Genomic DNA, 17,894 nt, shown 5'->3' with positions numbered 1-17,894 from the left:
TCTTTGTTGAAGAGGGTCTGTGCAATCCTTCTGCCTAGTCCGCCATCTTGCCCCGCCTCTAGAGTTTTCAATTCTTGACTTTTTGGAAGAAGATCCTCAGGCCTTTCTTCCAAGGTGCCTCTGGGTGGACGTGAACCACTAATCTTTTGGTTAACAACCAAGTGTATTAACTATATGTACTACCAGGGACTCCATTGTTAGTTCTAGGGCTTCACAAAAACAGAACACAGTGGATTTGGATTTGGCCCACAGGCCTTAAGTTTATAGACCCCTGGCTTAGACTATGTTGTGTTATTGTTAGGAGCCAGTGAGTTGATTTTGACTGACAGTGACCCCATGTGAAAGAACAGAACTACCCCCTAGGGTTTTCTAGGCTATGTTTATGGCAGCAGATAGCCAGGTCTTTCTGCCGTGAAGTCGCTGGGCAGGTTTGCCTTTTGGTTAGCAGCCAAACACTTCACCACTGTGGCAGAAGGGCTGCTTGGTTTGGGGTATAAGATGTTAACAGTGGCCTGTCCTATTAATTATATTCAATTGAACAAGGGATTGGTTTATAATCAGCCCATTATCCTGGAGCTTGAGATCTGCATTATAATTAGGGATCAGCCAGACTTCTGAAAGCCTAAAGAACTCATCTGTATCTTATTCATTTATCCCCTCTACAGTGTCTTGACCATGTAACAGTGATGTGTGTGAGCTTACAGCCAAGGACATGAGATCCTGAAAACACTGGTTAAACAAGAACAGAGTCAATGCCATGGTGAAGACAGTGACAACTGCAGAGGGTACTGATTTGATAAGGCTAGACCTGGACAGCAGCACAGTGCAAGGCAGACCTCTGATGTCATCCAGCAAAACAAGCTATGGAATTTTTATTCTCATCTTTCCTATTTCAGTCTGGATGGACATCATTCTTACATTTTTATAGGCAGGGAGACAACTGCAGATCTTAATACCATCAACCTAAGAGCATCAACAAAAATATATATGTGGCTTCAAAATTCCCCAAACAAATTCAACTAGCATGTATGGATGCCCACCAGAGCAGCATGTAGAACACAGAGCGAATGTACCATGTGTGAAATACCCCTCACGCTTTCAAACTCGTTTCATACCTCATTCCAGAAAGTAAAAGGTTTCCACCAAGAACATTAATTTCTAATAAAGTCAAGTTTTAAAAGCTGGTGTATTCAAATAAATTTGCTTAGCCCACAGCACTTACCAGAAAATTACCAGGTAAGGAAGGTTAACCTCACCCCCCTACCCCAAGACACTACCACCACCCTGCCCTCTCACTCTTTCTAGCCCCACTCTGTTCTCACACACAAAACTATGCCATTCACCCTGCGACCCTTAAAAGCCCAATTCAATTTTCCATAATTATTTGACCTTGATTTTCCTATAAAATCAGCAAAATCAACTCTAATTAAGTCTGGGGTATTAAAGTTCATATTGTTAGGGAGTCAAGGAAAGGAGGAATAACAAATATAGTTATCTCCTTACCGAGCAGTTAGTGGTAAAGACATCAAGATGCTTTCGATCCTGGATCCTGGAGTGAAGAGACCAAACTTTGTGCCTCGATCATACAGCAGATTAAATTCCACATACCTGCCATGAAAACATCATATAAAAACAAGGGTCATTTGAGTAAAATCTGAAGATTCGTTCATAATAAATACTTTAAGGTGGGGAGAAGTTTCCTCCTCTTTCCTTCTCCCCAGTCAGCTGGACTGCCTCATAGAACATCAGTCTTTGGCCAGTTGAGTTTTCTCCATCTGGATGAGCATGAATAAAAAGGGTATTCTCCCCACTAAACAGTAGGATATAGAGTCTATCCCAGCATGGAACAGTTATCAAATAAGAAGGTTTATGTTTTCCAAAAAACAAACCAAATGGACAAAGATGCAAACTTGAAGACACAACAATTAAGAAAAAAAAAACTGTCATCCTTTCTCAGAGTAGCATAGCTCCTGCTGGCCCTCCCCAGAGTCTGAGATGTCTGACCAAGATTTCATTTCACTGCCTGTAACTCACAAGTACTTCTTCTAAGACCGTGTAAAACGTTTGTAATTGAAAAACCAAGTATAGCTAACAGTTATGTATTATTACTAATATATTTTGATACTCCCCTTGTCTTAACACAGTTAAATATACCAGTAAGTAGCCATATAAGGTAATCTTCCTGCATATTAATAACCACTACACTAAAAAGGCTGTGTGTGGGTTACAATGCTGTTGGTTATTTTTTTAGAAAAATACTTAACATCAGCAAAAACTTAGTCCAACACATTAGTTTTCCATGAACTACCACAGAGTAAGATCTAGACTCCATCTAGCCTAGAGTCTGTGTCTGCTTGTGCCATTAGGGTATACTTTGTGAGATGGTCTGCTCTCTCCAATTTCAAAAGGATTTCTACTATTATCCAGAATTTAGAATAATCCACACATATGAAAATTCACTACATAGTTCCTCTTTCAGATTATTTCTCAACTCATTCAGAAATTACTTTCTTGGTCTAAACTTTTCTCAGATATTAACATTTATTCTATTGGTTTCTGTCTCTAAGTTCAGCCCATTGCCATAAAGTCGATTCCAACTCACAGTGATCCTATAGGACAGAGTAGAACTGCCTTGTAGGTTTTCCCAGGCAATAAACTTTATGAAAGCATATTGCTTCATCTTTCTCCTGCAGAGCGGCTGATAGGTTTGAACCACCTTTTCTGTTAGCAGATGAACACTTAATCACTGTGTGACCAGGACTCCTTTCTTTAAGTCCACAAAATCAAAATAGTCTTTAGAATCCAAAGGCACTTCAGTTTTTTTAGAGTACCTTTTTGTGTGGAAACTTACAAAATGTCCTACAAAAAAAAAAAAAAATTACATAAACTACATCCATGGATCCCTTCTTAGTCTTCACCACTGATTTCTACTGACTTTTGTTCACTGTTGTTGTTGTTATGTGCCGTCGAGTCGACCCCGACTCATAGCGACCCCTCCTTGCGTTTCTGAGGCAGTATCTCTATGGAAGTAGAATTGCCCAACCTTCCTTCCGAGGAGTGGCTGGTGGGTTTGAACCGCCAGCCTTCTGGTTAGCAGTCAAGTGCTTTAGCCATATTTAATACCTTCTTCATGGCTGTTTCAAAAGATAATTTAAGAAAATCATGACTTCTTTCTCACTAAGAGTCTAGAAGAGAGAATTTCAGTCCCTTGGCCACCTTTTTTATCCCTGATCTTACCTTTCTGAAACATGATCTGTAAGGGATAGTTGTGATTCTTTAGTTTGTATCAATATATACAAAGACCTATCTCAAAGACCCTTGTAAGGAGCTCCCTAAATTAAATTCCTCTGGCCTACTTAATTTCTATACTGTGATCAACCTGTAGAATCCTAGGTTCCTTTCACCTCTTGAGTGTAAGATGCCCCAGACCCTACATTAACCTCTCTGACTCCCACCAGATTCCATTTAGATCTGATATTTCTGATCCTTTCCATAGATTATCATCTCTGAGCTGCTTGTAAATTACAGTCTTTTAACCATTCCCTTCAATGTAACTAATGTTCCAAGTATTAATCTTATTTCCTTCCCCAAAATAAGTAAGTAAGTAAACACCTTTAGTTTCTATTCTCCTATGAAAAAAGTGACTGTAAAAGTGAAGTCTAAGGGCTTAGGGAGAGAATGATAGTAAATGAGGGCAAGAGATGAAATAAGGTTGCCACATAAGAGATTGTAAATTCTTAAGGGAACCAGGCTAGCCACTGCAAGGAAAACTCCTATTTTGTGGCTGGGGGAGTCAGGAAGAATAACTTGTAAAGAATACAGATAAGGGGCTATAAATATAAGAAAGTGAAGACAGTGCCCATACCCAGTAAATAGCTGGGGTTATCTGAAACCCAGAAGGTATTACTATCTTAAAGCTCAGTGATAAAAGGGGTGGAAGGAAGGCGCTCTTTGAAGAAGAGTCACACACATACTGTAGAAAATTAATCTAATACCCCATGTTTCTGCCTGACTCAAAAGACTCCAAACATGCAATGATACACCCATAAATGGAACTTTCAGAATGTCTCGTCATCCAAATAAACTGAAAACTTAATAACATACAAAAACCTATATGTGAATGTTTACAATAGCTTTATTTGTAATTGCCAAAAATTGGAAGCAAATAAAATCCCTTCAATTGGTGAATTTATAAACTATGGTATTTCTGATATATTACTGGAAACTTCTATACAATGGAATGTTATTCAGTGACAGAAAGAAGCTATCAGGATACAAAAACACATGGAGGAACTTTCTATGAATACTGTTATGTGAAAGTAGCTAGTCTGAAAAGACTGCATACATTCTGCATGATTCCAACTATATGGCATTCTGGAAAAGGCAAAAACTATAGAGACAGTGACAAGACTAGTGCCAGGAGTTTAAGGGGAATACAAGAAGGATGAATGGGGATGCACAGGGCATTTTATATGAAAATAAAACTATTCTGCATGATACTGTAATAGTGGAAACACACCACTATACATTTGTCAAAATCCATAGAAATGTACAACACAAAAAATTAATCATAATGTATACTATGGGCTATAGTTAAATAACATGTGGGGGGGGAAAAAACCTTGCCATCAAATGTCAAAAAAAACTAAAACATTGAAAAATATAGGCTTCACTTCATTAGTATTCAAAAATATCAACCAGTTTTGCATCTGAAATCTTGTGCAGTTTTAAATTACCCTTTTAAGTATGTCTTCCCCACTAAACATCTGTTGCTACCTGTTTTCGTATCAGTGCCATTTTAGCTGGGGTAAGATGGTATCTCATTGTAGTTTTTATTTGCCTCTCGCCAGTGGTTAAGGCATTTGGCTGCTAACCAAAAGGTCAGTGGTTCGAACCCACCAGGTGCTCCACAGGAAAAAGATGAGGCAGTCTGCTTCCATGACCATTAGTGCCTTGGAAACCCTATGGGGCAGTTCTACCCTGTCCTATAGGGCTATGCATCAGAAGAAACTCGAAAGCAATGGGTTTGGTTTGGTTCTCATTAACAACCCCATTACAAAATATCTGTCAAAGACAACACAGCACCCACTATTATTACTGCTGCTCCATTTCCCAGCTATGAAAGGAGATGGTTTATTCTTGTGTCACTCACCGGCCTCTCCTGAGCTGCTGCCACAGCTTCTCCTGGGGAGTGAATGAGTCATTACAATGCTTTTTCACAAGTGGAATGTAAGAAGGAATTACAGCCTGGGCACAGCTCTGCACAAAGCGGAACACCTCTTCCTCGGATGGAGAGTCAAGATCGTCAAAAAAGATCCCACCGATGCCCCTCCGCTCTCCACGATGGACTATGAAGAAGTAATCATCACACCTGGAAACGTAACAAGGCCAAATCAGGGGTTAAAGTGTGAAGAAAAGAAAGATGTGATAATCAATGTGAACATTTCTGTTTAGAGCACTATCTTTGACTAATATCCTTGAGCAATATACTTGACTCCTTTACTTTCTGCCTAACTATGAAAAAGAAACAAGGACTATAGACAGATTTCTTACAGACATCCTCAATGTAGAAAATGCTTATACTCTTACCAGCAAAGCAGCAAAGCAATTCAGCGTAAGTCTATCTAAAGGATATGAAACTCTAATAACTTTAGTGAAAACAGAAATCAAAAGCCCAGTATTAATAATGTACTTCTTGAAACAAGTAGTGCTGCTTCCCTTGTAAGCACTGCTGTTTTGCAGTTAGTCATGGATCTCATTTGTAACCCAGAGAATGCCTGTAGTTCAAAATATTTCTTCCTGAGATTATAAAATTAAGAGTTACTAAACACTAATGCAAAATATTTTTCACCTAGCCTAATATTAATTAAGTAGTAATGTTTACAGTCATCTAACAGTTATAAGAGTAAACCAAAGAGGGGAATATCTACCCACCACTCTTCCTCCTAGAAGGATACTGGCTTGTGGGAGAGAGGAAAAAACTAATAATGTTAAATCAGAAGAATATGCAAATGCCTTATTTTTTCTGAGAAATGTAAAGCTGAAACCTGGCTTTTACATAAATAACATCAATGTTCCCCAATTATTATCACTAAAAGCAATGAAAAATCCCAAAAGCCTTTTCTATTTTTCCTTACTAATGAATGACTATTAGCTATAAGCAGTGTTTAGTACTTTACTCCTATTCCAAATATTCTATGCCAAGACATCATTTGATATCTACCAAATTTTCCTGGTCTTTTGCTTGTTTCTTTTTCTGTTCTTACGTCATCACTAGAATTTCTTTAACAAAGCCTTCAATTCCACTTTCCTCTTCGTTCAAAATCTCAGGCATATTTGGATCTCTCCTCAGTACTTCTCTGATCACTTCTATGCATTAATGTATTCCCAGGGCAACAAGAGGACAATAGTTCTCATCTAGGATGATGAATATCCCACCCTAGGTTCAAAAAGCTCCTGCTTCTCAGGTATAGATCACTGCTCTGTACGGTTTATATGCTACCAGTCCAAATTATTTGGGATCAAAAGATGCTGCTGCCCAGTTTATATTACACACATGTACAGATTTCAAAATAAGTAATTTATTAAAACTACTCATATTAAGATTGATATTCTAATTCTGGTGAGCAAGGTTCAATCTTCACAAGCTGAAGGTGTTTAGTGACAAAATAGTTACCCTTGGGACCCACAGAAAAAAATGGAATTTTAGGATCATGGTAAATTTAATACTTTGACCTACCATTTTTTAAATTTGGGGTACAGATCTGGACCATGCTTGTCACAAGCCTGCTTTAGAGTTCTGTGAAAATGGACAGCATCTTCTTGGTTCAAGTATGTTGGAGTAAGGTCACATCCACCACCAAACCACCACTGCTTGTTACCTACCAAGTCAAAACACATGTGGACTTTGAAATTCCGCATGCTATTAATCATATTAACAAAGTTAATTTATCAGCTTAATTTGTTAAGCATAAAATGAGTGACAATTGAAAAATAAAAACAAAAACCAGAACCATATTTTTAGCTCTGTTAAGGCCTAAGCAGGAAAGAAGAGGCAGAGGCAGAAAGGAGAAATGGTATGCATGGCAAGGAAATAATATGCCTGTGACAGTGAGTGATAAACACCACACAGTGGATCTCAATTTGGGCTGCACAGACCACCTCTGCTGGAACAGAAGGACAATCACATCTCGAGGTGTAAGTTCCAGGCACCTATAATTTATAAAATCTCCCCAGGAAATTCCGATGCTCCCTGGTTTAAGAACTACTGCTACCCTCTCTCTTTTCCCACAAGAACATTTATGGAGTGACGCAATTTAACTATTTGAGAAGGACTATTTCATGTGCTTATTTAAGTCTATAGGTTGTCAGTACCAGTTTTTTGGTTTTTTTTTAAAAAAAAAACATTGCCTGGGAATCGATTTTGACTCATGATGACCCTATGTGTCAAAGCAGAACTGCTCTATAGGGTTTTCAATGGTTCAGAAGAAGACTGTTAGGGCTTTCTTCCAAGGCATCTCTGGGTAGATTAGAACTGCCAAGCTTTTGGTTAGTAGCTGAGCACTTAAATGTTTGTGTTACCCAGGGACAACCATTAGGGCCGGTTACCAACTTTCACACACTAAAAGGCTGAACAAACTGAATGGTTTCAAAATGAAAAATTAAAATAGTGATTTTAAATGCCACCACCTGCAAAGAAATCAAGAGGTATAGGGATGGCACTGCAAAGATGCTTTGACGTGAGGTGACAGTTGGTCCTCTGATGGGAGAGACAGGCTAGAACCCCATGGGCATGAGACATGATCAACTGCACTCCATTTAAACCACTGACAAGTCCACTGGTGACAGGCAATGCTATGGATCTAAAAGATACATTCCAAAGGCCAGTTCTCAATTTCAACTAAACCTCATACATAAGGCTTTCCTTTGATAGCAATCAATTTATATTTGTGAAGAACCAAGTATGTATTCCAGTATCATGTATATTGCAGAAAATATGGGGATGTCAGAGTCCAGCCATCACCCTTTTCACTTTTCATGCATAGTGCATAATTCATTGCCTCTGCCAAGGACTAAACCTTTATATGCTATCTGAAAAACCTCTTAAGACTATATTTATTCTTTGTCCCTTTTACCTCTTACCTGCTTTAAAATACTCATTTTGCACAATAAGAGTTTCCATAGCACCAGAGACCCTTACCATCTGCTTCTTCTATTTCAAAGTATCTGTAGTTGAAATGGATAGTAGGAGCATGAGGATTCTTGGGATGGATAACAGAGCTCACACCCATAGCAGAAAATGGCAATTTACCTGGAAAGTAAAGACACAGTGAGCTGTATAGTCAAATACCTGGATTCATACAAAGTAACTCCAATGTAGTTTCTAGATCCATTTTCCAAAGGATATTTTAAAGTTACCCTTAAAACATAATTTTTAAAAAGTAATTGCTTTTAGCCACCATCAAGTCTGCCCCTGACTCATGGCAATCCCACGCACAACTGAATAAAATATTGCCCAGTCCTACAACTGTGGGTTACAGACTAGACCACTGTGATCCACAGGGTTTTCACTGGCTGATTTTTCAAAAGTAGAACAACAGGCCTTTCTTCCTAGTCTATTTCAGTCTAGAAGTTCCACTGACACCAGTTCAGCATCACAGCACACAAGGCTCTACTGACGGATGGATGGTGGTTGGGAATAAGGTACATTAGCCCAGAATTGAACCTCTCTCACATGGAATGTGAAAATTCTACCACTGAACCACCAATTACTCTACAAAAAATTAATTACTAATATGTTACTTGGCATGGTACTCAAACGGCGTTTTCCAGAAGCAGTATTTATTTTATAACAAGATTGGTAAGGGAAGAAAACTTTGCATGAACTATTAAAAGCTGTTAAAACTGATTTACCATCTTTAGTCTTCAGGATTTTCCCTCTGCTTCTCATCTGTTTTGATGCTTCCTCAGAAAGATTTCCATGAACGACAGAAACGCTCACTCCAGCCTTTTCAAAAACACGCCCATCTTGAAGCACACAGCTTATGCCACCACCTCCTATTTATATCAATGTAAAATGGAGATTAAATGTAAGGCATTTATAAAATTGAAAGAGTCTGCTTTAAGATGGCTGGTACTAGGAGTTATTTTCTTTGTCTAATTTCCAAATCTTTTAGAATATAGTTATGATTTTTACATACAACAAAATCGATAAAAAGTTTCAGTTTTTGACATTAACTACTGACAATGGGCAAAAATTATACCTCTTTGCAATTCTAAACTGATCATTTCTTCACATTCTTATGCTATCACCTATAATACGGCACTAGAATATTTTCCTTTCAAATACTAGAGTTCAGAGTAGTACTCATCAATTATGAGATATAAGAGAAAACAAGGTTAAAAACAGGAAAAAGTACACTTGAAAGTAGTTCCTCTATTATTATGGAATTTAAAAGCTCCATACTGTTTCAGTATTTTTTTTTCCCTCTCATTATGTTGATTGCCTTTTAATTTTATTTGCAAGTAACTAAAATACAGTAGCTACCAAAACTCTTAAGGGATGCAGAACCTAAAAATCAGTAAACCAACTAACTGCCTTCAAGTCAATTCTGACTCATGGAGACCCCATGCTTGTCAGAATAGAACTGTATTTTTAATGGCTGATTTTTTGGAAGTAAATTGCCAGGCTTTTCTTCCAAAGTTCCTCTGGGGAATCTCAAACCTCCCAAATTTCAGTTAGGAGCTGAGCACATTAACCATTTGCACCCCCCAGCGACTCCTACAATGAGTGAGACACCCACTAGTATTTAGCCACCCAACAAAACAAATAAGTAGCTATTGTTTGTTAAAAGCATTTGGGTTACCACAGGGACAAATGTTTCATGCTTGGTTTGTTTTATTTGTAAGGACTTTTGGACCTGAATGGAACATACATTGAACCAATAAAATCCTGGAATATTCAAAATGAGAAAACTAAGTTCCAGAAAGGCAAAACATCTTATCCAAGATCACACAGCTGATACATGACAATTTGTCTCAGTGCTTTCTGTGTGCAAGATAATATTCTAAGAGCTTTACATGTATCCAAAAAAACAAAACCAAACTCACTGCTGTTGAGCTGAATCTGACTCATAGCGACCCCTTGAGTTTTCAAGGAGATATCACTACAGAAGTAGAGTGCCCATCCTTCCTTCTGAGGAACGGCTGGTGGGTTTGAACCGCCAGCCTTCTGGTTAGCAGTCAACAGCCTTAAGCACTACGCCATTGTTGTTGTTGTTGTTGTTATGTGCTGTAGAGTCAGACCCGACTCATAGCGACCCCTGCTTGGGTTTTCGAGGCAGTATCACTACGGAAGTAGGATTGCCCAACCTTCCTCCTAATTAATCATCACAATGCCCCTATATAGTATTGTATCAATTCATAGATGAGGAAACAGAGGGGAAAAAAAAGGATAATTTCCCAACCAAATTCACAGTTAGTCTAGGACCTGAGGTTGTGCATTACTTCATTTGAAAACATTCCAAGATTGGAAAATACTATGAAACCAAACTCAACGTTATTTAATATAGATGTGACAGTATCACAGCTCAGAATATGCTCATGACAAATTGCTACTGCATTCCCAGCTAGAAAAAGCTACAGATCCTTCAAGGAGTATGACCAAAATGTGGGGTCTCAATGTACAGACAATAATACAGGCACAGGCATGAATGTATGTGTGTGTGTGTATGTGTGTATGATTCTACAAGAACCGGATTTTAATATTAAAGTATTATGGTATTGGAAGAGAAGCATTTTTCTAGCAGGAAATTTTAGAGACATTTGGAAGTACTGACAAACCAATGATAAAATATTTCTTGGGCAATGAGAAAAAGAAGTGGGGAGATTCTGACAGAATGACACCCTCAGCTGAGAAGTCTGGATGACACTCAGCACGGGGGAATTCCTCCTTCTATCTCCAAAGGAGTGGAAAAAGGTAAACGCTCACAAAGATAAAACTTGGGGAAAATATACCTTCAATAGCAAAACCTTGGATATGGCTGTAAGTATCCCTAAAATGTATTCCTAAAATAAGACGATTACAAAAGCTGAAGATTTTCAAATGCCCATTACTAGAGTGACAGCAGATCAGGGTCCATACTTACAAGAAGAGGACTGAAGACTTAAGGTATCAATTTTTCCATGTTGTTCTTCCCAAGCGGCCCCTGAGTGGGATACCTCCCTGCCCCCAATTCCCTATTCCGGATCCCTCTCTGCCTGCAACCTAGCGCCCAACGGCTTTTCCCCAATTCCACCTGGAGGGGTCGCTATGACTCGGTCTGACTCCACCGCAGTGGTTGCGTTGCCTTGCGTTACCTCCCACTAGAGGCCGACCTCCTCACCTTCCTTCCTCTCCCACCGGTCCACAGAGAAGCTGGCGCCTCCGTCTACCTGTGCCAGAGCCTGGCACACCTGGGCCTGCGTCTCCATGATCAACAGCTCCATCTTGGTCTTCATGTCGCCTGGCCTCCTCCGAAGCTCGGGCAGGTCGGTTACAGGCAAGGCCATGAAGCAGCTGCAGCGGCGGCCCAGTTCGTCATCCTCCTCTGGCTTTCTCGACTGGGGGCTCCGCGGCCCCGTGCTCTTTGGCACCATCTCCGCTCGCTCCACGTGCCCGAAGGCTGCAACGGCCAGCCCTGCCAGCCCCGCCAGCGCCGCAGTCAGCCCAGCCCCTAGCCCCGGTCCGCCCCCTGCTGTCTGGCTGTGCCCTAGCCCGCGGCTCTGCACCGTGCCAGCCATGCCAGGCAGCCGGTAGATGCGTCCGGCTACGCAGCGCCAAGGCCAAGTGCGAAGCGCTCCGCAGCCGCCCAGCGCCGCACGCCAGCAGGGGCTGGCGTTCAATCTACTCAGACGCAAGGCCATGCTCCCTGCGCTGTCACCCCGGGCAGTGCCTGCGTCTCAAAATTTTGATCCTGAGCTCCCTAGGGGAGCCGGGCTGGAAGCTGCAAAAGGAGAAGGAAACTTAAGCAAAAATGAGCTACTACCGGGTCTGCAGTGTGCAGGAGACCGGGGATGCTGGGAGCTGTAGTTCCGGTTCCTATCACTGACTGCAGGGGCCGCGCCCGCCCATTCCGGGAGATAAAGAATCCGCCGCCTCAGGAAAGTTGTTCCCCCGGGAAAAAAGCGAGGCCATGGAGGCTACAAGCCGACTGTGCAAGCTAGGAGGGAAGATGAAAAGGTTCTTTGGTCTGTTGTTTAATCAACCACAGGGAGAAGACAAAGTGGACTCGGGGTTTGAGTACGGACCCCAAGAGAAATACAGCCACAGACCCCCCCACACCCGGATTTAAATTTTCAAAGTCAATTTTTAGAATACAGATTCTTGCTCTGTATCTGTGAAATGCCCCTTCGCCCCTGGTCCCCTAGAGCTCCTGAACCTTGTAGGAGCTGTGCTGCGGAGCCTGGGAAACTCACTACCTATGGGCTAATATCTAAATCAAAACCAGCTAGTAAAGGCCTCTCAAGAGACTCCTAGGAAAAGCCTTTTTGGGTTGGAGTCCATGTGTCAGTTCTGAACCTAAAATCTACCCAGACCTTACTCCTCCAGTGGCCACTTGATTATTTCAGAAACAGGAAAAAAGAAAAAAAAAAAAAGTTTTACTTTGCCAGTCTCCTCATTGAGTGGACAATTAAGAATAAGCGGTTTTAAAATACTTATTATCCTACTTTATAGAGCCTTATATTATCCTGCCTTATAGAGTGCTATCAAATATTTCTCATGTTTTGTAATCCTAACAACTCCTGTAAACTGAGGCAGGGAAATACCTACACTCTCTCCCCACAATCCAGCTCTCCACATACCTTCTTCCCCTCCAGTACACAAACTTTCCCCCCTTCCACCAAAGTTAATATGTGCTGCCTAAGGCATTTGACTGCTAAGCAGAAGGCTGGTGGTTCAAACCCACCAGCTACTGCTAGGAAAGAAGGTTGGGCAATCTACTTCCATAGTGATATTGCCTTGGAAACTCAAGAGGGATCACTATAAGTCGGGTCCAACTTGACGGAGATGGCACCCTCTAGTTAGTGCTTTACCCAACCTTCCCTCTCCATCCCTGGTGACCATCAAATAATATTGAATATTTCTTTTTTGTGACATCCTTTTCTTGACTTTTTACAATAGTGGTCTCATATAATATTTGTCCTTTTGTAATTGACTACTTTCACTCAACAGTTGTCCAACCTCCCTTCTGAGGAGTGGCTGGTGGGTTTGAACACCCAGCCTTCTGCTTAGCAGTCAAATGCCTTAAGCACTAAGCCACCAGAGCTTCTTAAGCTCATGCATGTTAAGAGATGTTTCGTAGATTCATCATTGTTGTTTAACATTGCTTAGTATTCCATTATGTGTATGTACCATGGGTTGGTGATCCATTTTTCCACTGATGGGTATTTAGGTTGTTTCTTCCTTTTTGTTATTGGCGAGCACACACTGTAAAGAAATGAGGAAAGAGACTAACATGATACTTTTCTTTTATTACTGTAAACATCCCGGTGGAAGTCTCTGGATGGTGGGGAGACTTGGCAGTCTGTTTCAAAAAGCCACAACCTTGAAAACACTATAGAGCAGTACACATAAGGTCACCTAGAGTCAGAATAAACTCATGCCAGTGAACAACAGTCATCCCACAGCCCCACGATATGAACACATGAAAGTGTAAAAACAATTCTCATGGGCTAATTTAAGCTTCTAGAATAATTTTATCTTCTAGGAGTAGAAAGGTCTTTGAGGACATATAGTCACAATTCTCCTTAGAACTAAGAATAATAAGACTTATACTTTGGATATGTTGTCAGTAGGGACCAGTCCCTGAAGAAGGACATCATGGTTGGTAATATAGATGGTCAGTGAAAGACAGGGAGACCCCTAATTAGATGGCTTGAACAGTGGCTGCAACAATGGTCTCAAACATAGCAACAATTGTGAGGATGACACAGGACTGTGCAAGGTATTGTCCTATTAGACATAAGGTTGCTGAGTCAATGGCAGGAACCTAACAACTATGGTAGTAGATAGTAAAATAAGCTACTAGTGACTGTTCCCGTAAGTTTTGTCTTAGTGGCTACAAGCAGAGACAGAATTTCAGTGGTTATGGGTCAGACTAACTGCATCTGATAGCTCTTACAGTGGGAACACAATTAATGTTAATTGGATGGGCATGCCTGCCCATCCCTAGCAGCTAAGAATCAATGGAAGGGAAAGGCCTGGATTGAGAAGGAAATAAACCACCTTGAGGGAAGAAAAATGACTGGCTTTTAGCCATAGTATAACTTGTAGAGATGCTGAACTAGAAGAAGAGGAAAGGAAAGATAAGAATTAGGGTGTTGAATAAGGGTTGTTTGCCTCTTCTGGATGCCTGTGATAGGGCTTGCTGGGTCTGGTGGTGGTGATAAATGAACCTAGTTAATGAAAAGGAACCTGTCTAGCTCATTTGTCTGTAAGAACCCTCGTTAGTATTGCCCTAATTCTGAGAATACCCATAATGTTAGTTTTTAAAAAAAAAAAAAAAAATAGAAACAGGTCATTTGAACATTTGCCCAGTCATGTAGGCTGCCTGAGGAAATTGCATACTGGCTTCTCATTTTCAACCCTTCCCTCATTGTTAGCCGCTCCATGCAATGGGCCTCCCTCCCTTCCTCTTTTGGCTAGAGTTCCCTTCTTACCTTTATCTCTATTACATATGCTTAGGAAAGGCCCTCACAGTGTAGTTAATGTGAATTTGAATCATTTTCATGGGGTTTAAATTATTTCCAAGAGGATTACTCATATTTAAATCTTAAGTCTTATTTGTTAGTATAGAAAAAAAGACTCCACTCAAGCAATTTCTAGCATGAAAGTGCTACTAGAGACAAAATCACTTGTAAAGCTTGAGATACAAGGTAGAGGTTCTCATCTTTTTTAAAAAAAAAAAAAAAAAAACATAGTGTCCTGCACTCCTTTATAACTCTTATACACAATCCTACAAACCAAAAAGATTCTGTCTCGCCTTATACAAATTCATTAGGTATGTCGTTGTTGTTATGTGCCGTCGAGTTGGGCCCGACTCATAGCGACCCCTCCTTGGGTTTCTGAGGTGGTATCATTACGGAAGTAGATTGCCCAACCTTCCTTCCAAGGAGTGGCTGGTGGGTTTGAACTGCCAGCCTTCTGGTTAGCAGTCAAGTGCCTTAGGCACTATGCTACCAGAGCTCCCTATTAGGTATAGGTATATTAAATATAATTTTTCAAACTCTACCTGCTTCTCCTAATCCTTATAAGCTTCATCTTTCTTCCATCCCTCAAAGCCCCATTGAACCTCATTGATTTTAGGTCTGCTAGTGGTATATTAGTCTGCCATTTTCTTCAGAGATTCAGAAGAGACTCTGCCTTCTAATCCCCCCCCCCACACACACACAGAGAACCATATTATACTATTATCACTTATCCCCAGATTTTGAGAGCTAAACTTAAGAAATGCATTATCAAAGTGACTTAGTTCAGTTACTTTCAGATAGATACAGAAACTCAGGTTAATCATTAACAAAATATTGCCAAGTAGATGTATTTGTCTTGTCACACTTCCATCCATCTTTCCAGAAATTCTAATGAAGGTGATAGTTGGATGGTGGTAGTAAGACTAGCAAAGAAGTGATATCTTTGAAAATTTTACTCTATTTTTGTCCTAGAATTAATGTTTAAAAATTTTAGACATCTGTTTTCATAAATCATTCATATAATTGGTTCTTGTACATTTCTTTGTTAACTTTTTATTGTGATTTGAGTGAAAATTTACAGAGCAAATTGGTTTTCAATTAAACAATTCCTATACATTTTGTTTTATGACATTGATTCCAGTCTCCACAATGTAATAGTACTCTCTCTACTTCCTCCTTGTGTTTACCATTTCCATTTCTAGGAAAAGAAAATGTAGTATGTAGAAAATACAATAGATATCTATAGGTATAGGGTATCAAAGATTAACAAAAATAGAGATTTCAGAAAGAACTAGCAAATATGGAGTGAGAGTTTATAGAAGAAACTAAAGGTAATCATTCATTATAGACAGTTACCAAAAGAGTTATTTCCACCAGTTTAATGGAAACTATCTGTTCCTTTTTTCCAGGTACAAGAAGTATTGTACCCTTTCATGTACAGTGCTCTCACTACCCATTCTAGGAGGCTTTACAGTGTCATAGGCTAACTGAAATGATAGGTCATTTGTGTTGGGACACAGGCTTCCAATATTAAATTGAATTTCCAGAAGCATCTGAGGTCTGATAAGACAGACAATTATTTGGCAAATTCAGATGATATTCATAGCATTCTTTTTGTGACCCAAAAAAATAGATTTCTGGTACTATTAACTAGTAATGTAATTGACATGGAAGTAATTTATTCTGCTACAGCCATTACAAATTGTATGTAACAAAATTTGGCTCTTTTGTAAGGCACGGATAAAAAAAGAAGATCTGATACATCAATGTCAGTGAATATGTGACACTCATGTATATACACTAGGGGGCGTGCACCCTCTACGTTTTGCTATTTCAATGAAAAATGGAACAGCAATGATTTTCAAATCACACTGAGTAGAAAGATAAACTTGAGATCTTACTAAAAATGGATGTTCCAAGACTCTGACAACAAGGTCAATTGGCATAACACAGCCCACAAACAACCACTCATCTGTTAGTTTCTCCTACAATGGTGGCTTGCATGTTGCTTTAAGGCAGGAAGCTATACCACCAATGATTCACATACCAGCAGGGTCATCATGGGGGACAGGTTTCAGCAGATCTTCCTGACTAAGACAGATTGGGGATAAGGACAGCCCGTCTACTTCTGAAAAAACTGGCCAGTAAAAACTTTATGAATAGTAGTGAAACACTGATAGATTATTAGAAAACTTTATGAAAAGCACTGAAACACTGTCTAATAGAGTGCTGGAAGAAGAGCTCCTCATGTTGGAAGGAACTCAAAATATGACTGGCATGGAGTTGCCTCCTCAAAGTAGAAATGACTTTAATGCTGTAGAAGTGGTTAAGCTTATGGGACTCCATTTGCTGATGGGGCATGACTCAAAATAGCAAGAAACAACTGCAAACATTAAACAATAATCAGAATGTGGAATGTACAAAGCATGAATCTAGGAAAATTGGAAGTTGCAAAAATGAAATAGAGAATAACATAGAAGATGGTGGACTAGGCAGGAAGACTTCACAGACCCTCTTCAACAAAGAAAAGGGAAACCAATAAACATAGACACAGAAGATAATCCTGGACCCTCTGAGCCTTGAAGAGAAGGATATAGAAGTGGACTAAACCCCAACTTGCAGAAGAATTTGCATGAAAATACCAAAAAAGGAGACATACGGAGCTGCAGTCCGGCAGCAATCCTGAGTGTTCCTGACAGCACAGACAGCTTGGAGAGTGCCAAGTGTGGTAGGACCTAAGAATTAACCTAAAACTCAGCCCTGCTAGCCAGGAATTGCACAGAAGACTGCTCTGGTGGCTGGGGAATAAATGGAGAAGGCAAAGAGAAAGGTGGGCTGAGCTGTGGAGTTTTGCCTGTCCAGAGGGTGCTGCCATGTTGAATGTTTACAAGTGGCTTGACCATTTTGGATATTTAAAGAGACAGCTCTCTTCCAGATTCCAGGGGCTTAAGAACAGGTTCTGCTTGCCAACAAGACCAAGTACACTCTGGACCTGCACAACTGAAAAGGTATGACATTCCTCTTTTTACTTTTATACCCACACCTGCTTGGTGAACAGAGGTATGGCCATCCCCCACTCCCACCCACCTTCTGGGCCCACAGGAGCTCCTTCCCAATCTGTGTGCTCAGACAGAGCCTGGGTGCCCGTCCCTGTCCTCCACCAA

At 40.2% G+C, this 17,894-nt stretch overlaps 1 protein-coding gene across 1 annotated transcript in view; it reads right to left on the bottom strand.

Annotated features, from left to right (window-relative positions):
- Nucleotides 1–11,904, bottom strand: part of CPOX (coproporphyrinogen oxidase) — a 27,637-nt gene extending 15,733 nt beyond the window's left edge. Inside the window, exons 1-6 of the mRNA XM_007945796.2 lie at nucleotides 11,385–11,904; nucleotides 8,914–9,057; nucleotides 8,201–8,311; nucleotides 6,740–6,881; nucleotides 5,153–5,371; nucleotides 1,504–1,608 (exon numbers count right to left, since the gene is read on the bottom strand). Of these exons, the coding sequence (XP_007943987.2) occupies nucleotides 1,504–1,608; nucleotides 5,153–5,371; nucleotides 6,740–6,881; nucleotides 8,201–8,311; nucleotides 8,914–9,057; nucleotides 11,385–11,904 (1,241 nt within the window). The remainder of the gene's footprint in view (nucleotides 1–1,503; nucleotides 1,609–5,152; nucleotides 5,372–6,739; nucleotides 6,882–8,200; nucleotides 8,312–8,913; nucleotides 9,058–11,384) is intronic.
- Between the last annotated feature and the right edge of the window lie 5,990 nt (nucleotides 11,905–17,894).

Source organism: Orycteropus afer, unplaced genomic scaffold (genome assembly GCF_000298275.1).
Source record: "Orycteropus afer afer isolate SDZICR_OR568_19922 unplaced genomic scaffold, OryAfe1.0 scaffold00143, whole genome shotgun sequence".
Lineage (NCBI taxonomy): Eukaryota > Metazoa > Chordata > Mammalia > Tubulidentata > Orycteropodidae > Orycteropus > Orycteropus afer.
The sequence above is the reverse complement of the archived record's forward strand: the minus strand, read 5'-3'. Positions and strand labels throughout refer to the sequence as shown.